Raw genomic sequence first — 20819 nt, forward strand, 5'->3', positions numbered from 1 at the left:
TTTGGGTGGAGTCCGACTGCCCGTATCTTTCTGCATATTTGAACCATTTACACACGCTCATGCTGCACCCCAGCAGCTGCGGCTTCCAGGAGCCCCTGTGCTTTAAGGTGGATCATATCATACACGTACACATGGGAGTTTGTCCCTTTCATCTAAATTCTCTTGCTCCTCCCAAACTCTGGAAACCTTCAGGCTACGAAGCTCACTCACAGCTCCATGCTCCACCTGCTGGTTAACTGACGGAGAACCAACCCATTCCAGCATCCCTGTCTGACTATCAGTGCTCATCCAGAGGCCTGAACCCTGAAGCTCTGAAACGGACTAGACAACCTGCAATGTTTCATAAAAGAAGCCAGGTTTAATTTACAGTTTTACTAAATGTACATTTCTTTTTAAAAAGTGTCATTATACACAATAAATACAATACAAAATTAATCTGTAATACTATACTTCAAATTCTCTTACGGTCTTTTTGTACATTATTATTGTTCCTTTTTTCCATTTCAATGCTTGTGCTGTGTTTGTGTTTGAATTGTCCACCAAGCTTAAAAATGACAGAGAAACACACACGGGAAGCAAAAATACGGAGTCTGAACGACAAAACAGGCTGAGAACACAGAAATCAGGTAAACAGTAAAAACCGGCCTGCCCCCTGCTGGCTGAGACCCGTAAAGTCTGAACCAGGCGTCATGAGCAGCAGCGGGGCAGATGTGAACAGGTGTGGCCTCAATACATCAACCTGCAAATCCATGTGCCGTTAGGAGAAAAAGTTACTTCCTTCAAACATTTTAACATGACAGTGTCCAAGAGAGCGTCAAAAAGTTGCTTTTCATTATTTGTTTAACGTTAAAATATTTTTTGTACTGTTAGATTTTGCCAATTGAAGACAGGCGGCCAGAGTTAATCTCCCGACTAGAGAAATGCTTCCTCAAACAGGTGAACCGCAGTGAACTGTTTTTATCGGTGTGATTAGGATAAAATGTGTTTTTTAAAAAGAAGACACCTTCCATGTTTTGAACCAGGATGGATTCTCGCTGCCAAGTGGGCCGTGGTTCAAATGAGGCACACGGTTTGAACCAGGAGATGAACTGCTGATGCTCAGGTCACATTGAAGGAATGTTTGAATACTGAACGACAAGCCAAAAAAAAAAAGAGAGAAAGACTTTGAAAAAGCAACCGCTGACCTTTTCATCTCTTACTGAAGCTTGGCTGACAAAACAAGTACAAAATGCCAGGCATCGTCAAGTCGCTGATTCACAGAGACGGCTTTTACCTTCGACCAGTCTCACTGTTTCACCGCGGATCTACCTCAGGCTGTAAATGAGAAATGTCTGGACAATTCAAATGGACAAACAAAGCCAACACAGCTTGGCAGAGTAGTACAGTGATGTGTTTTCACAGTGCCCCTCTCCCCAAACTCCAAGTCTGTCTCTCAGTTCAGCCCGGGGCTGAGGGGCTGTTATCTGTTCTGAGTCTGGGGCACCAGGCTGCCGTTGTGGCCCCGGCCGCCGACCTGAGGGTGCTGGGCCAAGGACGAGGACGAGGACGCGGAGGAGGGGGGAGGGACTGAGGGTCTGTGGGACGAGCCTGCGGAGCCCCCCGGGCGCTGGCTTTGGTGTTGGTGAGTCCGGCTGTTGCTCCCTTTAATGTGGTGCCCGCGGGCAGAGGGCTCCTGCTGCAGGTTGAGGATGCTGTCTATGGCGCACTGCAGGTGCTCGTTCAGGGAGTCGTCGGGTGGGCTGCCACTGGAGAAACTGGCATTGTCCATGTCAGGGGAATCTGACTTGCAGCGTTTGGCAGGAAGCAAAGAGTCTCGCGTGAAGGAGGACTCTGGAGAAGGAGGCCCAGGGGCATGTTGGTCCATTCTGAATGTCCCTCCTACCCTATGTCGGTTTTGTCCACCTGCCCTTTTGTATTTACTTACATCTGTCTCTTGATCGTGGCGTTCCTCCCCTCTCTCCTTTGCCCCCTCCCTGTCTAGGAGCTGTGGGAGATGATGGTGTTGCGTGGTCTTGATTCCACGGTTAAACACCTCATCTACGTCATCCAGCCCCTGCATTGCACTCCCTAAACGGGCCGTTTCGTGGCTTGAGTGAGTGTGCGGGTCCTCCCTGCCTCTTTTCTCCACCTTCACACTGGCTATCACTGTCCGCTCAGAGGGGGGAGATGAGGCCTCGTGCCTCGGGGGGGAAGGCGTGGGGCGGGAGTAGGACAAACTCTCGTCTCCCCCGCCCGGGACACCGGGTCGGACCCGGGGACTGACGTTTTCGCGATAGGTTTTTCGGAGCGGGAGGCGGCAGGTTGTCTGTGACGGGGTGGCAGTGGAAGCGGGGTTGTGTTTGACCCCACTTACGTCATGGTGATCCCACGTTCCATTCATTTGCGTTGAGGAGGTGGATGAGGACCAAGTATGAGAGGAAGAGGTAGAGGACAATGGGGCTGTAGTGACTGATGTGGCAGAAGAAGCAGTGCACACCGGGGACTGAGTTCTGATGACGGTAGCAGAGGGAGCGGACAAAGGCTGGGACTTTGGATGTGGTACAGCAGCGTCCGACTGAGGCAGAATAGGAGGCCGGGACGCAGACTGGCTGCTCTGCTGAGGTTGAGGCGTGTGCACTGGGTCTAAGGCAGTGTTGTGGACCACCTTGCTGAACCCGGTTTGATCCTGTTTGATCTTCAGCTTTAAACCAATTCTCCTTCGAGCCTCGTAGGTCTTGATGGGTGGTTTGCTGGTTCTCTGCAGGAGAGCGTCGTCGTCATCGGCCGCTTGAGAGTTAAAGGAGGAGGAAGAGAAAGAGGAAGAAGCCACTGGAGTGCGACTGTACGACGAGCTCTGGGTAGTGGGTTCAGCCACATGCTTCCCTACAGTCGGTGGAGGTGGAGGACAGCTGGTGGACCAGGACACAGACGCACCCCCTCCACCCTGTTTTATGACCAGTTTGGTAGAGGGGAAAGCGTTGACGGGAGCAGTGGCTGGAGGAGGAGCCGGGACTGGAGCCGGAGCTTGTACAGGAGCTGGAGCCGCTAATGGAGCAGGAGCTGGAGCTGGAGCTGGAGCAGGAGGAGGGGTGGGAGTGACGTGTGGCAGAGGGGCTGGGGCTGGAGCAGCAGGTGCCGGAGGTGGAGCAGCAGCAGCAGCAGCAGCAGCAGCAGCAGCAGCAGCAGCAGCTGCGCCTCCACTCGCTGCAGTGGGCTCAGCAGGAGAGGATTTCTCTTGGGATGAGACTACACTCTCCAACATGCGCACATTTGCCACAAACTCCTCTGCAATGTAAACATAAACATAATTGGTACACACATACAGAGCATACAGGAAACAACATATCCAGTGCCATTCTAACAGGTGGGTTACCTGGTCTCTCCTTGGCAAAAACTCTGTCCTGACTCAGCGCGATCTTCTCTTCCTGAATGAACATCCGATCGATCATCACCATCTCTGCCGAGGGGCCAAGTCTCTGCTCAGGTTCACATGTCACAAGGCATAACTTCAACACCAATTCAAGACAAAGGAGGGAACAAGAGAGCATGTGGCAACATTATTGGTTTATAAACTTACTTTGGACTCTGCGAATAGAAGGTATCGGTATTTATCCAGCATGGCCTGGGTCCTTTTGAGCAGCTGACAGGAGACCGTCTCAAATTCATCATCCACTGCGCCGAGAAAAACAGAAGTTGACAGAGACCCTACACATGGGACGAATAGAGGGGCTATGCAATTAGTCACCTCTTTGATAGTCTTGAGAAGAGTTGGCAGTTCCCTGGTAGAGATGGTAAGGCAGCAGTCTGTGCAGTGTGTCCTCAAAAGAGTAGAAAGGAGCGCTGTAGTTGGGGTGAAGCACTGAACCCTGCTGCTTCCTCAGCTGTTCTAGCAACCTGTGTGTGGAAGCAAACGCTGTTCAGCAAAGAGCCATTACGAGATAGTTCAATAAGCCAATAAGGCCTGCCACACACCTGGCTTCTTTACTGGGCTCAGCACCGAAAGGCATCTTCATTGTTGCTGTCTGTGATGTAAGCAAACTTATGAAAATCTGACATTACAAGCAAAAGGTCAACAGTTAAATATTAAAAAGGTGACGCTAGAGGCAGAGGGCCTTATTAAGTTGTAGTGATGCTTTTACCTGAGTTTGTACTGGAGCTGGGGGTTGTGGAGCAGGCATTTGAGTCAGACTAGGTCCTAACACCTGTATCTGCATGCCAGCCTTCCCCATAGGCATCCCTCCAACTGGGCTGATCACTCCTGGCTTTGGCTGAACCTGTGGAAGGAAAATGGGAATGTAATACAGCGATAAAGTAAGTACTACCATCGTAAACGTGCTAGGTGTGATTATGTTTGTAAGGTTACCTACCTGTGCAGGCTGGGTAAGGCTGACAGGAGTGACAGTCTGATTTACAATAGCTCCAGCTGGCCCTTGGGCTCCTGAGAAAACCTGTAAGTCACTTGATGCTAAGAAAGAAAACAAACCGTTAGAAAAGACCCCACTTTAAGGTGCTTCCTCTCCTTTTGAGTCACTTGTGGCAGTGTCTTACCTGTAGCGGTAGTTTTCACTAGCACAGACGTCGGCGGCAGCACGGAGGGAAGCTGAGCAGGTGTACCAGTGGTGGCTGACGGTGCAATCACCACTTTATCAACTGCCATGTCCTGGGAGCTGAACTGGCTGGCGGCTTGAGCCTGACCAGGCTGCTTCGTCTGCAGCAGGATCTTCTGCTGGACCTGGAAACACATCAGAGGAAATAGTTTTTTTGAGTAAATAAAAACACGCATTTCAACCAGATTCGCATACAACGTTTGTATTAGGCTTCACATGAGCTGGAGCAATACCTGGTGCAGCTTCTCCAGCAGCTGTTTCTGTTGGGGTGAGGGCTGGCTGATGCTCGACAGGGTCTGAATTTGTGCTACTACTAAATGCAGGTGTTGATCCGCAGTCAGGCTCTGGATGGGAACCTGAGTTTTCACTACAGCGGCAGCAGAAGCGTTGACAGCAGGCGCAGTGAACTGGTGCTGTGCAGGAGGCGCAGGAGGAGGCTTGGGTGACTGTGACAACGGGGGCATGTCTTGCTGGAAGGCGGCGGGCTGAGAGACCGTCTGCGGCTGAAGCTGAACTTGGATGTGCGCCTGCTGAAGCTGCGTCTGCTGCGGTTGGACTTGTGTGGCTGGCTGGGGGGTTTCTGCTATGGGGTTATGGACAATAAAAAGTGACTGGTGAGAGGAGGGTGTGCAGGAACGCGAGGGAGTTTGAGACTGCGGCTGAGGCTGCGAGGGAGGACGCGACTGCTGCTGACTGTGCGGCGACTGAATCTGCTGGCTGAGAGTGAGAGGAGACTGGGAAGGCTGGGGACTGTCTGCCACTGGGGGTGCTGTGGCCAAGGCGGTCAAGGCTGGTGAGGGGGACAGGCCCTGGATCTTCAGCGGCTGCTGGTGTCCAGAGGGCACCTGAAGAAGTGACATGATACCATGTTAAAATGTCAGATCAAGAGGGCACAGAGTAATTTAAAAAGCCGAGGAAATCAAGCCCAAAAATCACACACAGTTTGCATGCACCGATCACAAACATATAGAGCAAATCTGATTCTAGTGCTTAGTTCAAGATTTAACGCTAGAAACAAAGCAGGGCTGGGCGATAGGTCTGCAATAATACTATTTAATATGATGTACCCTTAATTATATGTAAAATGCTTAAAATGATGCACTGACTGCTTTAGGAGCTGTTAAGGTTGGATGCAAAACAGTAACTAAAATGGTAAATCACACTCCAAAATGAACTGAGAGAGGAAAAGTTATCGCCCAACCCCAACACAAAGTTACACGATTACACCAGCAAACAATACAAAAGTGTTAGACTCTGAAACGCAACAGTTGCTTAAGTAGTAGAAGCCGACTGATTTTCTCTAGCATTTGAGTAGGAGTACGCATAAAAAAGAGCAATTATCATTTTGGAAGCCAAAAAACACTGTTGACAAAAGCAAGACGTCGAGGTCTGCGGGACTGTGATGGGAAGGTAGAAGCTGATCCAGGGACTTCAGGGACGGGAGTGGGGGGTGTAGTTTTGGTTTGGGAATCGTTACACTTGTCAGATTAGGGGTTACAAGGGGGCAAGGTAAGCCACACACTGTGTAAATGAGGAGTGCAGGTGGAGGCGCTGAAATGATTAACGAGTCAGTAATGCAGCAGATGAAGGTGAGTGAACTGAATCTGACTGAACGGTGTTAGTAAAGACGATGCATTGACAAACCAGATTCTATATCAAGAATGAGCATGGTTGACGATTACATCAATGGATGGAAGACACAAACTAATCAGGTTAACCAGTAGTTTTAGTTTAACCACCTGCATCTGGATTCCAGTTACACATTCTGCAGCAATTGAATCAACACGGATGCTGACATACAACACACAGGGATGAGTGAAATGATCATGCCTGTGCACTTCATGAAGCAACGTTAGAAACGTAGACAAGCTGCAACACAATGAGTGACTTTGCAAGCAACGATGAGAGCCATGGAAGCAACAGACGATGCAGGAGGAAAGTACAGATCAGTGATGGGGCAGGATAAGATCCTAATGTGGCGCCAGCAGCAGCAGCAACAAGTGGGTGGGGCTTAACATAAAGGGGCTTGTCTACCTGCGTTACCACTGCTGCCATGTGGGAGGGGCCAGGGGGAGGGCTCTGGCTCTGACCCACCCAAGAGTCAGTTAACTGGCTGTCAAGGACAGCAGGGACCGAACCAGTGACGCTGTTGCTGCTGACGATTACAGACGCTGGTACACCCACAGAGGGGGTCGGATCATTCTCTGTTTGGTGCTGCTGTTCCTGATAGGAGTAAATTTATCATTTCAGGACGAGGGAAGGGAGGAGGAAGGGTAGTGAAGGGAAGGAGGGGGGAGTAACATAGTAAACCAAAACAGGTCAGACCAAGAAATCACTCCGTGCATGTTATTTGTGCATGTCAACTGTACAACATTAAAGCAGAGGGCTGCATATAACAACACTAACCTGTTGCAGGAACATCTGCAGTGACTCCTGGCTGAGGATCATGCTAGGGCCCTGGTTGGTGAGCAGTAACCTCCCCGGACTGTGCTGAGCCTGAGGGGGAGCCAGCCCCACCGTTGTTACAGAGGACGAGGTGGACACAGACATGGACGGAGACGAGGAGGATACTGTGGTAGCTACAGAGACAGTAGGAGCTGGCTGCATGGCAAGGATAGAGGACTGTGGCACATGCTGCTGAGTGGGATGAGCAGCTTGCTCCGTGGAACTACCCAGCACTGTAACACACTCAGGCTGGCCTTGAGCCATCGTTGCTGCTCCTGTGCTGCTGCTGCTGGGTACAGCACCTGGCTGAGGTTGCAGAGATGGCTGAAGGCTGACTGCAGGGCTCAGGCCCTCCACCTGACTCAGCATGGTCAAGGAGTTCTGGATTGGCATGCCCTGTATGACTGTCTGGGCATGACCCGAGACCGTGTGAGTCTGTGTCTGGCTTTGAGTCTGAGCCAACGAGACAGGCATCTGAAAGAGGGTAGGTGTGCCCATCTGGCCAGGCTGGAGCTGAATGGGCCCAGAGAGGATGTGGGCGGTCCCAGGGTGGCCCTGTGAAGTCAACACCTGGCCCAAGTTGATGTTTTGATTTGCAGTTAAAATCTGGTTTGCTATGATCTGTCCACCAGGACCCTGGCTAGTTATGATGTGGCCCCCAGGATGTTGGGTTAGAATCTGTCCACCTGCCTGGAGTTGTGGCAGGAGAAACTGGTGGTTTTGACCTTGTAGAACTGTCTGAGAGGGAATAACGATGCTGCCCGACTGGTTTAACAAATGTAGGCTGACGGGCTTGCCAGGTGGTTGTGGTGCTTGTGGCTTGAATAAGGTTGGTTGAAACTGAGGACCTTGTGTTGTGGCTTGGGTACTCAGGACAACGTTGGAGCCTGGCTTTCCTGTGAGAAAGGCTACATTCTGAGGAGCAGAAACAGGAAGTTGCTGCAGCCCTAGAGCCTTGTGGGCATCATTCTGCAGGGCTTGAGGTCCTGGCTGTGGCTGCTGTTGTTGCTGTTTGAAGAGTTTCGGTTGAATCGCTCCCCCCTGGGGGGGTTTAGGCTGAATGGGTGTTGGTGTGCGCTGGATGATCACGTTCTGTGTGATTTGGCCTTGGGTTTGCATCTGGGGTCCTATTCCTGAACTTAGTGTGGTGCTGCCAAAGCCCACAAGCCCAGCAGGCGCAGTCATTGTACCGCCACTGCTACTATTTGTGCTGCTAACACAAACAGCCGGTCCATTTAAAGCTGGAGATCCCAAAGTGGCTTTGTTACCTTGAATCAGAAGTCCACCTCCTGAGCCTCCAAGCCCTGTCTGAGAACCTGCACCTGATAGTTCTTGCCCAGACTGATGCAGCTGGTAACCACCCACTGCTTTAGCCAAGATTTGCTGCCCAGACTGGTTGATGGTCATGACTGCAGGCTGACCCACAACCTGAATCTGTCCGATGCCCAGATGTCCAGACTGACTCCCGTTAGGAAGAGCTTGGAGACTCGAAATGGGTTGAAGCGTCACAGGCTGCATAAATGGTTGGACACTGATAGCCTTGTTCATGACCTGGGGTTGGAGCTGTAGGCCCTGCTGAGCAAGCACGGATCCCAGCATGTCGGCTGTGGCATTGGGAGGAGTAGCAGTGTTGCTTGGAGCTGATCCTGGGAAAATTGCTGCTGCTCCCCCCACACCAACACCTATGCCTACACCAACAGCAGTGCCTCCAGCCCCAGACAGGCTGGCATCAGGCAGTGTCTGAACCACCTGCGTAAGGCCTGGAATTCCAAAGGAGCCCAGGTCCAGCTCAGCCTCTGCCTCCTGTAGGCTTTGTTCTGTGATATTGGCTTCTGCCAAGCTCTGCTGCAGGATGTCACAGGGCTCATGATTTGTCCCAATGCCATTGCTCCCACCGTCACCACCTGGAGATCCTCCCAAGATGTCATCATCCTCCAAGAAGTCCAGGTCAACACTGACCCTGGGCAGGCCGGTCGGCTCACTGGCCGAAAGCTGGACTGCAGGCTGGACCTCTGAAACATGGCCCTTAAAAGATAGAGGAGGAAAGTAAAACCAAAGGAACAAACAGACTGAAACTACGCAATGCACCAGGAAGTCTCTAATACAGTAAATATGTATTTGCAGACATGTAAACCCAAGAGAAACACCACACTACAACAAATCAGATTGTCGGGTGGCAAGGTTGTTAGTTCAAAGGAAGGGTATTTGAGGATGCATGCCAATAGACAGAGAGAAAACAGAAGGTGGAGGATTGGGGGATTTTACTCACCCCAGTGGTAGAGAAGAACGAGCTGGAAGGGTCACTCGAACCATCCAAAAGGTCGTCTGTGTCCAACTACAGACACATCCACCCAGGAAAGGACAGACAGAAACCAAAGGCCCCCAAACCAGCAGGCAAAAGCCACCAGGACAGAGAAACACAGACAATCAAACAGAGGAGGGGGTAAGGAAAGGACAGAACACAGTCCAGAGAACCCAGATTGGAGAACCAGTGAAAAAACATACATATTAGAGGGATAAAATGAAAGGAGGTGGGAAGCGTTAGTAAGAGCATTTGTCATTGTGTGAATTAGCCGACACAAAGCAAAGCCCAACTGAAACCATCCAGTGTATTTGGAAAGTAAAGACAACCATTAAGCAGAGAAAGGCAGTGAGTGAACTACAGCATTGAAGGGGATGGGTTACATGGCGCATCAACATATGTAATAAGTCATGCAGGGTCCAAATAAAATATACAGAATTAAGACTTCTCATAGTATCAAATACAACAAAACCTTACCACTAGAAATCACATGTCTGACAGATGTGACTTCAGTTTTTCTGTGTCATACTCACATGAGTTTCAGATCCATGAAGAAAGTCATTGAGAGCTTCTGGGTCACTGCAGGAAAAAACACAATGTGATTCACAGCAGCAGAGGATAAAAACAAAACTAAAACCATCTGTTAATATTTTAATGTAGTTGCACTTTTTCAGCCACTGGCTTACCAAATTACATCTAGAAGGCACCTGCCGTCTTCATCATCCATGACAACTGGAACGGCAAGACAAATTCAAGTTCCACAACTAGTAGTAATTAAACAAAACACAATATTCCACAAAAGAAACCTTCTTCAGATTAATAATATTTGCAAGTGTGTACACACTTAGGTTTTCGTGATATTATTCTAGCACCACATTCGGTGACTTTTAACGAGTTGTGATACAGGGGTTAGACACATTTAATGATAACGATGCTAAAGCATCGTAAAACAATTCTGTTCCACACTGTAACCACATGTTCTGGTAATTGATTATGACCAGTTATTTTATAGTCAAATTAGTGTTGCATTAGTTTAGCTGAGCACTACCTATTCTCGGACAGTTTCAGGCTGGGAGTTTTTTTCAGGAAAATATTTTTCTGTTGCTTATTAAACAAAATATTGTGCAAGGTAAAAAAAAAGATGCCTTGGTTACAGAGCGTTCAAAATAACTTAATTAAACCGTGAAATTCTAATTACACAAAAACACATCTTTGAAAACATTTTTAAGTGGCTATGAAACACTTATTGTGTTTGATTAATGACTGTACAGTATTCAGCTAGAGACACATGTAGATACTTTGGCCTATACACAAGCCACTGTTAGTGTCTGCATACTCAAATTATGAATAATAACTCAGAACATCACAGCTGCTAATGCGGAGTCCTGTAAATATAAGGCAAAGATCGGGAAATGTTTTAAATGCTGCTGAACAGCAAATATTTCTGCAGACTGATCTGCTTTATATACGTTTTATATAATAAGAACAATAAAGATTCAATTTGAACACAAAGTTATTTATCATCTATTGCATCCATGCTATGTTATCATACATTAAAAAGAAATGAAAATTGTGCGATTTAAAGGCAATCGAGCTCTGCGTGTCTGTTTCACGCAGAGAAACAGCGGATGGAAATAGACAACAAACTGAAAACGCGCGGTTTTCACACGGACTGGAAAGACTGCGACGAACTCATCCGCCGCGGAGATAAACAGCTGTGCCCGGCGCTGTAGTAAAATAAACAAAACGTGCTCCCGTCGCACGTTTAGCGAGGACATGTTACCGAGGATGTGGAGGAAACGTTTCCACGGTTAGCGCTCTAAAAAGCCAGCGGGTCGTAGCCATCACTCGGCGAGAGCAGAGCCAGTGCGCAGGATATGAATGGAGACACTGAAGCCGCTTGCTACATGCTAGCTGATGTTTCAAAGAGCTCCCGTGCAAAATGTGCAAGTTTGCTGAAATACATGTCATTTAACAGCTACGCTAGACTTTTAATAGTCCAAATCAATGCGCTGTTGGGTTTCAAACACCCATCTCACCTCATTTTCAAGAATTTCCATGCATCTGGGTTGAATTTCTTTAGCCTTGCTAACTAGCCTGCTAAGCCAGGCAGCTATCAACAATATTCAGTCGTACAGCTAGCTTGAGCCTTTGACATTCAAAACAAACCACCGAGTGACACGGGTTTAACACAAATACTTTAAAGCTACACGTCGATCCGGCCACGACAAGGTGCTATCGTTTGCTTAGATATGCACACGCAATTGCGTAGCGAGCTATCTATCTGTGCTTGCAAGCAAAATATGAGTTAATGTTGGAATACTCTTGGATGAGGGGGGTATGCTTGGGAATTCGGTGGAAAATGCCTATGTTTGCAGGGTCGTGCAGAAGTTGCCGGTTAGATTGCGGTAGCAGCGCAGCTCGCGGGTCATCTGCAGCGCGCGAATGTTGCAGCTTTGTTACAGTTATTCGGATTAATAGATAAATTGCTACATTGTAACAAACTCACCCGAGACGATAGAGGTGCAGGCAGCGCGGGGTCTCCAGGACAGCCTCGCACGGGCTGCTGTACAGGACCCAGCTACAGACAGGAAACAGGAGGCTTCCGCCTTGCCTGGCTGAAAATTTCATCTCTGTCGACACGGACACCGCCGAAGCTCTGGATTTTCGGGCGATGTGTTAGAAAAGTTTCCTTCAAGAAAACTTGTGATTTTGTTTTAATGATGGAGATCCACACTTCATACAACGACAGACGGAGACTGAGATTTTAAACATTCGAAAAACAATAGCTGTGTTCTTGTGCGATCAGACCTGCAGATCTCAATGGGGATAAACCTCGTGTTCGTACTATTAGTGTGCAACTTCTAACTAACTGCCATAGCATTGAAAAACAGACATTCCGAGAGCTTATTTGAAGTGTACCGGGCCGGTACCGCATGGCTGTTATGTATTAACAGACAGGGCATTTTTTGAGAGGCTGTTGGGAACATGTTGTACCGAACGGCTTGCATATTTTCAAAACCTTGTGGTTCTGCTAAACCTCCAAACTTCCTGATCGTCAACGGTTGACCCACTGGAAAATGGGACATTTCTCATAAAGACTAGAAGGCTAATGACGACTAAACAGTGTCACAGAATAGGCTTCTTAGTAAATCCAGAGAACACTATTTCCCCAAGGGGATCAATAAAGTATTTTATCTATCTTGTCCACAACGTGCAGTGTGATCCGTAGATACTCCACATCTGTTTCAGCATTTCCTGTTTATTATGTGTGGTATTCCTATTTTAATGTTAACACAGTAAAGTGATGTACTAAATATATGCATGAGATAACCCTAATAGAACAACTAATAATACGTTTAGAAAAAGCACCACAACGTACAGATCTGATCGATTTTTATTGGTTTTCCAAAGGATTATTTTGTTGTCCATCAAAGAAAACTGTTGACAAAAGAGATACAAACAATTTGATTGAGTCGTTGTTTACGTTTTAATATCTAGGGTGAACCATTGGCAATACATGGCTGTCAGTGAATTAGGCATAAACTGCTTTTTAGCAAATGTACAAACACTAAAAGACATGCCTGTGTTTTTCTTAATAACTCACAATTAAGGAAAATGATACGAGATATTTAAGCTTTGTACTATTTTATTTATCCATTTTATGAAGAGCACCTGAACGCCGCAGGAGTGGTTCTCCCGTGTCACATGACAGAGGTGATGCTAGTTTGCTGTTGGTGATGTGACATGGTAGAACTGCTAGCATAGCGTAGTAAGTTTGTTGACTTTCGCATTTTTGTGCATCCTCAAAATCGAGACAGACTAAGATGGACAACAGTGGCAAAGAAAAGGAGGCCATGGCTTTAATGGCCGAGGCCGATAAGAAGCTAAATTCGTCAAAGTCGTTTTTCGGTGCCCTGTTTGGGTGAGTATGTTGTTTAGCTAGCAACTCTTGGTGGCTAATTTTGTTAAGCTAAGCGCCAGCTAGGCGGAAGATGGGAGCTGTCGCCGTCTCTGACATTTAAAAACACACCGTAAGACCATGGCAACAATTGAGCGACTTGTGTCAACGGCTTACTTATGTTTCGTGTTAAACAGTTATGTCCTTCGCTGTAGTTGGGCTGCTTATGCTCCGCTATCTCCCCCCCGGATCACTTCTCAAAGCAATAAAGATATGTAAACGGTGTTATCTACACAATATCACCGAATGCACTGTTTGTTTGACGGCGTCCTTAACGTGTCCGATGCCGACGAGGCTGCAATAAAACGTAAGTTGTGCAACCTTTGAAACGACCCTCAGCTAGTTTTATGTTGAGATGGCGCCACCTTCTGGGGGTCGTGTGCATAGCAGCGTATCTATCATCTACGGTGATTTTTTTTAGGTCACGTGACGAGCTCCGGGGCCTCGAGGGTCGTTGTCCCTGCTGGAAAACCAGCAGGGACACCAGTCTTTGCTGATTACCTTGATCAGGTGTGTCAGTTGGCTTTTTCAGCTTGTCATTGACTGAACACACCTGGTCACGGTAATCGTTAGGAGCTGACGCAGGGAGAGGAGGAAAACCAGCAGGACAACAGGCCCTCGATGGAATCAGTTTGACGTCCCTGCTTTAGATGAAGATTGAATTGAAGTGACAACATTTGGCTCTAATCTATATATATTTTTTTAATGGCAGTATACTTATCCCAATATACGCAGTGCAAGCAATTTCAACTAATATTATAATAGCATTTAACAAGGTTTTTAAACGGTTAACCAGTGAACTGTTGCAGCACTTGGTTTTTATGGCTTGTGTTAACTCTAAATTTGTGTGTACCTTCAAGCAGTGGCTCATCCAAGCAGGAAGAGGCCTGTGATATGTATGTGAGGGCAGCCAACATGTACAAAATGGCAAAAAATTGGTGTGGTAAGAATAATTACTACAGGTTGTTAAGAGGTTTTAATTTATTTTTGTAATCCCTTTCCATCTTCTTACATGCAACATTTTCTCCCCAGCTGCAGGAAATGCATTCTCCCAGGCTGCTCGTCTACATCTGCAGATGCAGAGCAAACACGATGCAGCCACTAACTTCATAGATGCTGGAAATGCTTTCAAAAAAGCGGATCCACAAGGTAATGATTACCTATAATAACCTCTGCATATAAAACGGCTGAACGCCTTGTAATGTGAATGTTTCACAAGTGACTACACAATTTCCAGTGGACCATGTAATGTATATAAAAGCACCATGACCCAATGTAATTAGGAGGTTCAAGGTGAATAATTTTAGCAGCCTATCCAAGATGTCAACAGGTTAATGTTTTGTGTTCATATCATTAATACTAGTACAGTAGACAGCCTTTTGCCTCAAAACAATGTAAACTTGTAACCTGATACTTCCTAAAACTAGAACCTTTGTTGGAACCTTTGTCATACAGTATGTACAAATACTGGAAAATTACATGAACCCTTTAAGTATTTTTATGTCTTGTTTTTATTAACAGAGGCCATAAACTGCTTAAACCGAGCTATTGAGATATACACAGATATGGTACGTTTAATTTATTCAAATCAAACACAAATTGGTTTAAATCAAACACAAGTTAAATTATTCAATTTGTTTTGCATTTTTCTGGTTCGTCTTTATTTAGGGGCGCTTCACCATTGCAGCAAAACATCACATCACCATTGCTGAAATATATGAGACAGAGCTGGTTGACATCGACAAGGTCAGAATGTTGTTATTTCTTTTTTGTTTAGTTATTTTAAATATGAATTAAGTTTCTTACTACTAATTTACCTGTTTGTGTCATTTATTATTTTTAGCTGTAAAATAATGTCTTGGTAAAGCTTAGTCAATAATTTTTTACCCATTTCTATTCCAGGCCATTGCTCATTATGAACAGGCAGCAGATTATTACAAAGGGGAAGAATCCACCAGGTGAATGTTTTAAATGGGAGTGTTCATAGGTTTTGATATTTTCAATTGCTTGCTAAAAATGGTGTTAGTTTTATATAGAAGCTTTCGTACGTTGTGCTTTTGAATCATATTCTGTTTGAAACCTTTGCGGCTTGAGAATCTTTTATTTTTTCTTTTCAGTTCAGCAAACAAGTGCCTTCTGAAAGTAGCAACCTATGCTGCTCAGCTGGAGCAGTACCCAAAAGCTATCGAGATCTATGAACAGGTGACACATTCCCAGCAGCCCCCATCATATGCTGTCAGTCATTTTAGTGGCTTCAGTAATAAATAAAACGTGATCTGCATTTTTCTTTTTAGGTTGGAACCCATGCGATGGACAGCACGCTCCTCAAATACAGTGCCAAGGACCATTTCTTCAAGGCCGCACTCTGTCACTTCTGTGTAGACATGCTAAACGCAAAGGTAAGCTGTAACACAGAACATGTGTCCATGTGGTGTAATGGTAACCACTAATATTTGTCACTTGTCATTCAGCTTGCAGTACAGAAATATGAAGAAATGTTTCCAGCATTTTCAGACTCCAGAGAATGCAAACTGTTGAAGGTAAGCTTTGATTTTATAAGCTGATGAAGAGAATTTTAACTCTATACTGCTGAGACCTTACATTTTTTCCCAGTATCTAGGTTGTAAATAATAAAGTGCTGGTATTGAAACAGTATAATCTTATATAATCTTATTATATAAAAAATATATACATACTGTCTGTGTGTGTGCGCGACCATTAACAGTTTGATTAAGTTTAACGTTGTTGTTTTTTTAATCTAACCAGAAACTTCTAGATGCCTCTGAAGAACAGAACGTCGATGCCTATACTGATTCTGTGAGTTGAGTTTTTTTCCTGCATGTTAAGGTCTGATGTATTAAATACTGTGCATTAAAATAGATGACCTAGTAGTTTAGTAGTTGGTGTTTTTGTTACACTTACTACTCCTCACCTCGTCTCAGGTGAAGGAATACGACACCATTTCTCGGTTGGACCAGTGGCTGACCACCATGCTTCTCCGCATCAAGAAAACCATACAAGACGAAGAGGGCGACGACCTTCGCTGACTTTCCTCTCTGCTCTTCTTAAGCCCTCAGCAACCGACTTTTACGCTTCATTTAGCCTTGAGTCTCTCTCCTTTTTTTACCTTCATCCCTTATGTCAAACATACTGCTTTACTTCCAACCATCGCAGTATTCTTCTCTTGCCCTTTTAACCCACTCCAAGCAATGCTTCAGAAAACTGTGCTTATCCTGTAGGCAACACTATTCTCCTGAGTGCTCACTGCACACAGTTTAGTTGTTTATTGAAATGAAGCAGGGGTTGACCCATCATTACAATATTCAGAATTGGGCTGCTATATTGAAAAGTCATACCAGCACAAATTTATTTTTTGATATAAGATTAAATTTTACTAATATTTCTATCTACCAAGAGTTTGATTTGCAAGATGTACTTTGGAGTGAACTAAAACCAAAATGTCCATATTCACTAAACACTTGTGTTGGTATTTGTTGCGTTTGGTTCGAGAATACTAAAGGTCATATCAGGGCGTTTCATCTCAGCTGCAGAGAGAGAGTTTGAAAAGTTACAGCAAATACCCCGTCTGCCTTATAGTGTGCAGTTCTCAGGGTGCGAACACCAGCCTGATGAAAACTGACATGCTTTTACATGCGATACGAAGTAATTTGCTAATTGATTTTTGTCACATCTATTCAAAGCATTTTATTTCAGAGACAAGGATAAAGAAGCTCAGCGCGTTTTGGTGAAACTAGAGCAGCACTTTTTCCTTGTATAGGTTATTTTAACATGTTTCGTTTTCCTGTTGTACTTTACCAGGCTGAAAACCTGCATTTTAAAGCCTGCATGATGCAATACATTAAAGAAAAAGAAGCTTTACAGATCTCAACACTGTGCTGATGTATCCTGATCATTTTGTCCATATAGTCCTATGAATCTTAAAAATATTTGTAATTAGTCATGTCATATGTTTGAATAAACGTGTTGCAGTACAGAAACCTGCGTGAGCTGTTGTCAAAATAGAAGTTCGTCTATTTCAAAAGAACTGTGAATTTGCTTTGAGTTTTGTAACTAGGCAACATTTGAATATGATATAAAACACGGAGGAGATATTTACACAAATATAAGAAATGAACTTAAAAAACATATCAGTACCGAACTGAAGGTGTCAGACTAACCCTGAACATGCGCGTCTGTGCCAGGTGCGTAAATGGCGCACATCTCTCGCGCTGGAAGCGCAGCAGCTTTATACCAGGCGTCCAACGCGACGCGTCTGGAATGATCAGTGCAGTTGTTTGGTTCCGCACCAGCTTTCCAAGAACCCAAAGAGCCGCATTCCTGCGGGAGACGCCGCAGACGTCGAGTGCAGGTGGTTCAGAGGAAGGGTGGGATCAGCGGCAGCCTTTAATCCTACAGGACCGGTTCGTTCAGTGCGGATCGCTCATCATTAAAGTGAAGCAAGCCTCGCGGGCGAAAGCGCAGAACATGCGAGGGGGCGGCGCGCAAAGTGCGGAGCGGGGTCCCGTCGAGTCCCGCGGCCCCTAAAAGCGAGCGACGGTGAGTTGGGACTTTTATCGGCACCGAAGTAGAACAGTTCTAGTTTTTGGATCAACGAGTCTCACTCCTCGTGTTCAGCGCTGTGATGAGATGTGATGAAGCATCTGGTTTGTGTTTTGAGACTCGAACGCCTCTTTGGTTCCTCTCCGGCTTCAGCTCTTTGTTCCGTGTATTCAAATGTGAGAGAAGCGCCGTTGAAAGTGGAACTGCTTTGACACTAACTGCAGTTCCGCAGCACCTGCTCCACAGGTGTGTGTATTTATCGCCATTGTTCCGTTTCTGTTTTATAGCTCGTCCTCTCGAACCTCGTGATTCCGCCGAGCCCAAAGTCTCTGTTTTTACTTTGATCGTGATGCCGTTTTATTCCAGATAATTTCCCTGAAGACCTGTTTGTACCAAACCTGTTTGCCTCTAATTAAACACCAGAGACGATGGCGTGCACTGATTCCCAGCAGAGGAAAGTGCAGCAGTCTTCCGTAGATTTGCATTTAACCTTTAACTCATGTATCAGTGGGACAGACAGGGAACGTCACAAACAAACTAGGCGTTTAGGTCGTTTTCTACTTTAAACAGATTCAATACATACGTGTGGTGCGTTTTCTAAGCAGATAAGCTGTTGCTACTGTACCTTTGGGATTTACATTATCTGTGGGTGGACAAAAATGAAAAGACGAGGCCTTCGGGGAATAAACCCGCATCAGGGTTGGAACTGAATGAAAACAGGAGGAACTGGAATCCTTAACTGACAGAAGGGAAGCGCTTTGGATGCCTCCGTGTCAGTCAGCGTGGAAGTCCATGATCATCCTTCGCTGTTGGCCGCCACCGGCCACTTAGTAGAAAGGGGTTGTGGCGACACAATAGCTTCTCAGACAGGGGAAATTCTAGCGGCATTTGAGATTGACAGAGCTGGAACGACACTCACGGTAAGCAGTTAACACATGACAGGTGGGAAAATGCAGCTATGGAAATAAACTGATGTTAAACCATGGACAACAGCGGCAAATGCTGCAGTAAATATGAAAAGCTGTGCCGTTTCTCTTTACCTGCATGAGTGTGCGATGAGCTGGGAGCGGCGCAGGATGAGGGATGGACGATGGCACAAGAGTGAGAACAGAGCAGCACGACTCGCGCTGAGCTGGGACGTGAAGTCAGTGTTTATTCTCTGTAGCATCAGCTTTCATTTGAAAGAACTGGAGGTTGAAAACTGGGCCTTGTATTAACTAGTTTCAGAAACGAATGCACATTAGAATGCAGAGTGCAAATGGTAATTTAACGAGTAGTGAAATTCCGTCCGTCTGTCGCTTTCGAGTCTGTTAATATTTATGGTGACTGACCTGAAAACCTGCAAATATTTGCTTTCGATTCAAATTGTGGAACCTGTCAAAAGAATCCGGTGGACTAAAGTAGAGGTTTCATGTTTTGAGGAGAGCGCTGATGAGCGTCTTGTGTTCTGTTGGCAGGTACAGTGAGAGTCCCACCTGAAGCATCAGCCTGTGTAACCTGAGGAGACCCCGCTTTGTCTCCCTCTGAAACTCGAGCCACTTCTCTGGACTTCTCGCCGCACAGCTTGGTTTACTCACATCGAGCCATGAGACTCAATCGCCCCTTCACAGCTATGGTGGTTCTCATCACGTTTGTCATGATCTTATTTCTGAACCTGAACCCGGACTTGACTCACACCCTCCGGAGTGGAGCGAAGGACTTGCAGAAGAGCGAAGGCACAACGCCCGCTCTGGTGGAGCGGAGCTCCGTCGAGCCGCAGCGCTCGGTGGTCGTGTCTGAGGCCTTCAGGAGCAGCATCCCTCAGAACGGAGCCTACTGGAACCGCCTCTTCTACTTTGGCCTCAAACTGCTGGACGAAGGGGGGAAGGCGCTGGAAAACGCCTCGGACTGGTCCCACTGTAAAGAGAACAACCTGGAGACGCTGCAAACCAATATGCATGACTTCACCTCCTACCCGTCTCGCTTGCAGAGCTTTTTACAGGCCATCAACTGCAAGTCTCCCCCCGTCCTGCTGAACCAGCCCGGCAAGTGCGCGTCCGGGCCGACCTTCCTGCTGCTGGCCATCAAGTCCAACCTGAGGAACTTTGAGGAGCGGCAGGCTGTGCGGGAGACGTGGGGCAGGGAGGGGGAGTACGAGCGCGGGCTGAGGGTGAGGACGGTGTTCCTGCTGGGCACCTCCCAGGCGGACGTCCCGGACCTCAACCCGCTGCTCACGTTCGAGGCCAAGTACTACGGAGACATCGTGCAGTGGGATTTCCAGGATTCCTTCTTCAACCTGACGCTCAAGATGAACACGTTCCTCCAGTGGACGATCAAACACTGTCCCAACGTCTCCTTCGTCTTCAGCGGCGACGACGACGTCTTCGTCAACACGCCGGCGTTGCTGGGCTACCTGCAGTCGCTGGAGGCTTCCAAGGCGTCTCGCTTGTACACGGGGGACATCATAAGCACGGCGAGTCCCCACAGAGACCCCAAAAACAAGTACTACATCCCCACCAGCTTCTACGAGGGCCCGTACCCCGCGTACGCAGGGGGCGGCGGCTACGTGTTCTCTGGAGCGCTGCTGCAGAACCTCTCCTCCATTCTCAATCTCATTCCTTTCTTTCCCATCGACGACGTCTACGTTGGGATGTGTTTCATGGCTCTGGAAGTGGCTCCAGAGTCAAACCCACAATTTAGGACCTTTGACATCAAGGTTGAGGATCGTGAGAATCTGTGTATACATAAGAATATTTTATTAGTTCATCGGCGCTCGCCGTCGGAGTCGAAGAGGCTGTGGAAGGGCATTCACAACCCCCTGCTGACGTGTTAGGTCCACAAATGGCGCCCAAAAAGGCTGAAAAAGTTGATGTGATACAAAATTGGTTGTGGGTGATGTTCTTGAACTTGAAAAATACATTTTTCATATGAAGTCACTGCCAAGTTAATTTATGTTTGAATTTAAATAAAGTAAGTCAAGACAAGT

At 46.7% G+C, this 20819-nt stretch overlaps 3 protein-coding genes across 14 annotated transcripts; 2 read left to right on the plus strand and 1 right to left on the minus strand.

Annotated features, from left to right (window-relative positions):
* Window positions 1-334: 334 nt before the first annotated feature.
* Window positions 335-11923, minus strand: bicra (BRD4 interacting chromatin remodeling complex associated protein). 6 transcript variants are annotated; one of them, XM_029170239.3, is made up of 15 exons: window positions 11843-11923; window positions 10020-10065; window positions 9867-9912; window positions 9301-9366; window positions 6993-9056; window positions 6621-6809; window positions 4820-5431; window positions 4528-4711; window positions 4347-4444; window positions 4119-4253; window positions 3952-4001; window positions 3725-3873; window positions 3557-3651; window positions 3353-3458; window positions 335-3264 (listed from the first exon to the last, which is right to left on the minus strand). In XM_029170239.3, the coding sequence occupies exons 2-15, from the start codon at window positions 10058-10060 to the stop codon at window positions 1460-1462; spliced, it is 5640 nt and encodes a 1879-aa protein (XP_029026072.1). In that variant the 5' UTR covers window positions 10061-10065; window positions 11843-11923; the 3' UTR covers window positions 335-1459. The 6 variants fall into 6 exon arrangements, with proteins under 6 accessions (XP_029026072.1, XP_029026074.1, XP_029026073.1 ...); XM_029170241.3 differs by having other exon boundaries at window positions 3353-3455; window positions 11843-11905; XM_029170240.3 differs by lacking the exon at window positions 11843-11923 and adding an exon at window positions 11373-11821.
* A 1094-nt stretch (window positions 11924-13017) lies between these two features.
* On the plus strand, window positions 13018-17292 carry napab (N-ethylmaleimide-sensitive factor attachment protein, alpha b). Of its 4 annotated transcripts, none has more exons than XM_029170253.3 (11): window positions 13018-13258; window positions 14155-14237; window positions 14327-14443; window positions 14816-14862; window positions 14963-15040; window positions 15197-15252; window positions 15412-15496; window positions 15589-15693; window positions 15766-15834; window positions 16061-16111; window positions 16237-17292. In XM_029170253.3, exons 1-11 carry the CDS (start codon window positions 13161-13163, stop codon window positions 16339-16341), a joined length of 894 nt encoding a protein of 297 aa, XP_029026086.1. In that variant the 5' UTR covers window positions 13018-13160; the 3' UTR covers window positions 16342-17292. The 4 variants fall into 4 exon arrangements, with proteins under 4 accessions (XP_029026086.1, XP_029026087.1, XP_029026088.1 ...); XM_029170254.3 differs by having other exon boundaries at window positions 13019-13258; window positions 14158-14237; XM_029170255.3 differs by lacking the exon at window positions 13018-13258 and adding an exon at window positions 13310-13961.
* Window positions 17293-17514: 222 nt separating this feature from the next.
* On the plus strand, window positions 17515-20817 carry b3gnt2l (UDP-GlcNAc:betaGal beta-1,3-N-acetylglucosaminyltransferase 2, like). 4 transcript variants are annotated; one of them, XM_029170251.3, is made up of 3 exons: window positions 18123-18774; window positions 18915-18998; window positions 19312-20817. In XM_029170251.3, exon 3 carries the CDS (start codon window positions 19440-19442, stop codon window positions 20664-20666), a length of 1227 nt encoding a protein of 408 aa, XP_029026084.1. In that variant the 5' UTR covers window positions 18123-18774; window positions 18915-18998; window positions 19312-19439; the 3' UTR covers window positions 20667-20817. The 4 variants fall into 4 exon arrangements, with proteins under 4 accessions (XP_029026083.1, XP_029026085.1, XP_029026084.1 ...); XM_029170250.3 differs by lacking the exons at window positions 18123-18774; window positions 18915-18998 and adding an exon at window positions 17515-17851; XM_029170252.3 differs by lacking the exons at window positions 18123-18774; window positions 18915-18998 and adding an exon at window positions 17867-18100.
* The last annotated feature ends 2 nt before the right edge of the window (window positions 20818-20819 follow it).

This window comes from Betta splendens, chromosome 13, assembly GCF_900634795.4.
Source record: "Betta splendens chromosome 13, fBetSpl5.4, whole genome shotgun sequence".
Classification (NCBI taxonomy): domain Eukaryota; kingdom Metazoa; phylum Chordata; class Actinopteri; order Anabantiformes; family Osphronemidae; genus Betta; species Betta splendens.

Excerpts from the sequence above, each read along its gene's own strand:
- bicra (XM_029170239.3), bottom strand. The coding sequence starts at position 10,060 with ATGGATGATGAAGACGGCAGGTGCCTTCTAGATGTAATTTG. Across the intron at positions 9,367-9,866 it reads TTCATGGATCTGAAACTCAT|TTGGACACAGACGACCTTTT; the intron begins GTGAGTATGACA and ends ATGTGTCTGTAG. Across the intron at positions 3,459-3,556 it reads TTCTATTCGCAGAGTCCAAA|CAGAGACTTGGCCCCTCGGC; the intron begins GTAAGTTTATAA and ends TGTGAACCTGAG.
- b3gnt2l (XM_029170250.3), top strand. The coding sequence starts at position 19,440 with ATGAGACTCAATCGCCCCTTCACAGCTATGGTGGTTCTCATCACGTTT.
- napab (XM_029170253.3), top strand. The coding sequence starts at position 13,161 with ATGGACAACAGTGGCAAAGAAAAGGAGGCCATGGCTTTAATGGCCGAG. Across the intron at positions 15,835-16,060 it reads GAGAATGCAAACTGTTGAAG|AAACTTCTAGATGCCTCTGA; the intron begins GTAAGCTTTGAT and ends TAATCTAACCAG. Across the intron at positions 16,112-16,236 it reads TCGATGCCTATACTGATTCT|GTGAAGGAATACGACACCAT; the intron begins GTGAGTTGAGTT and ends ACCTCGTCTCAG.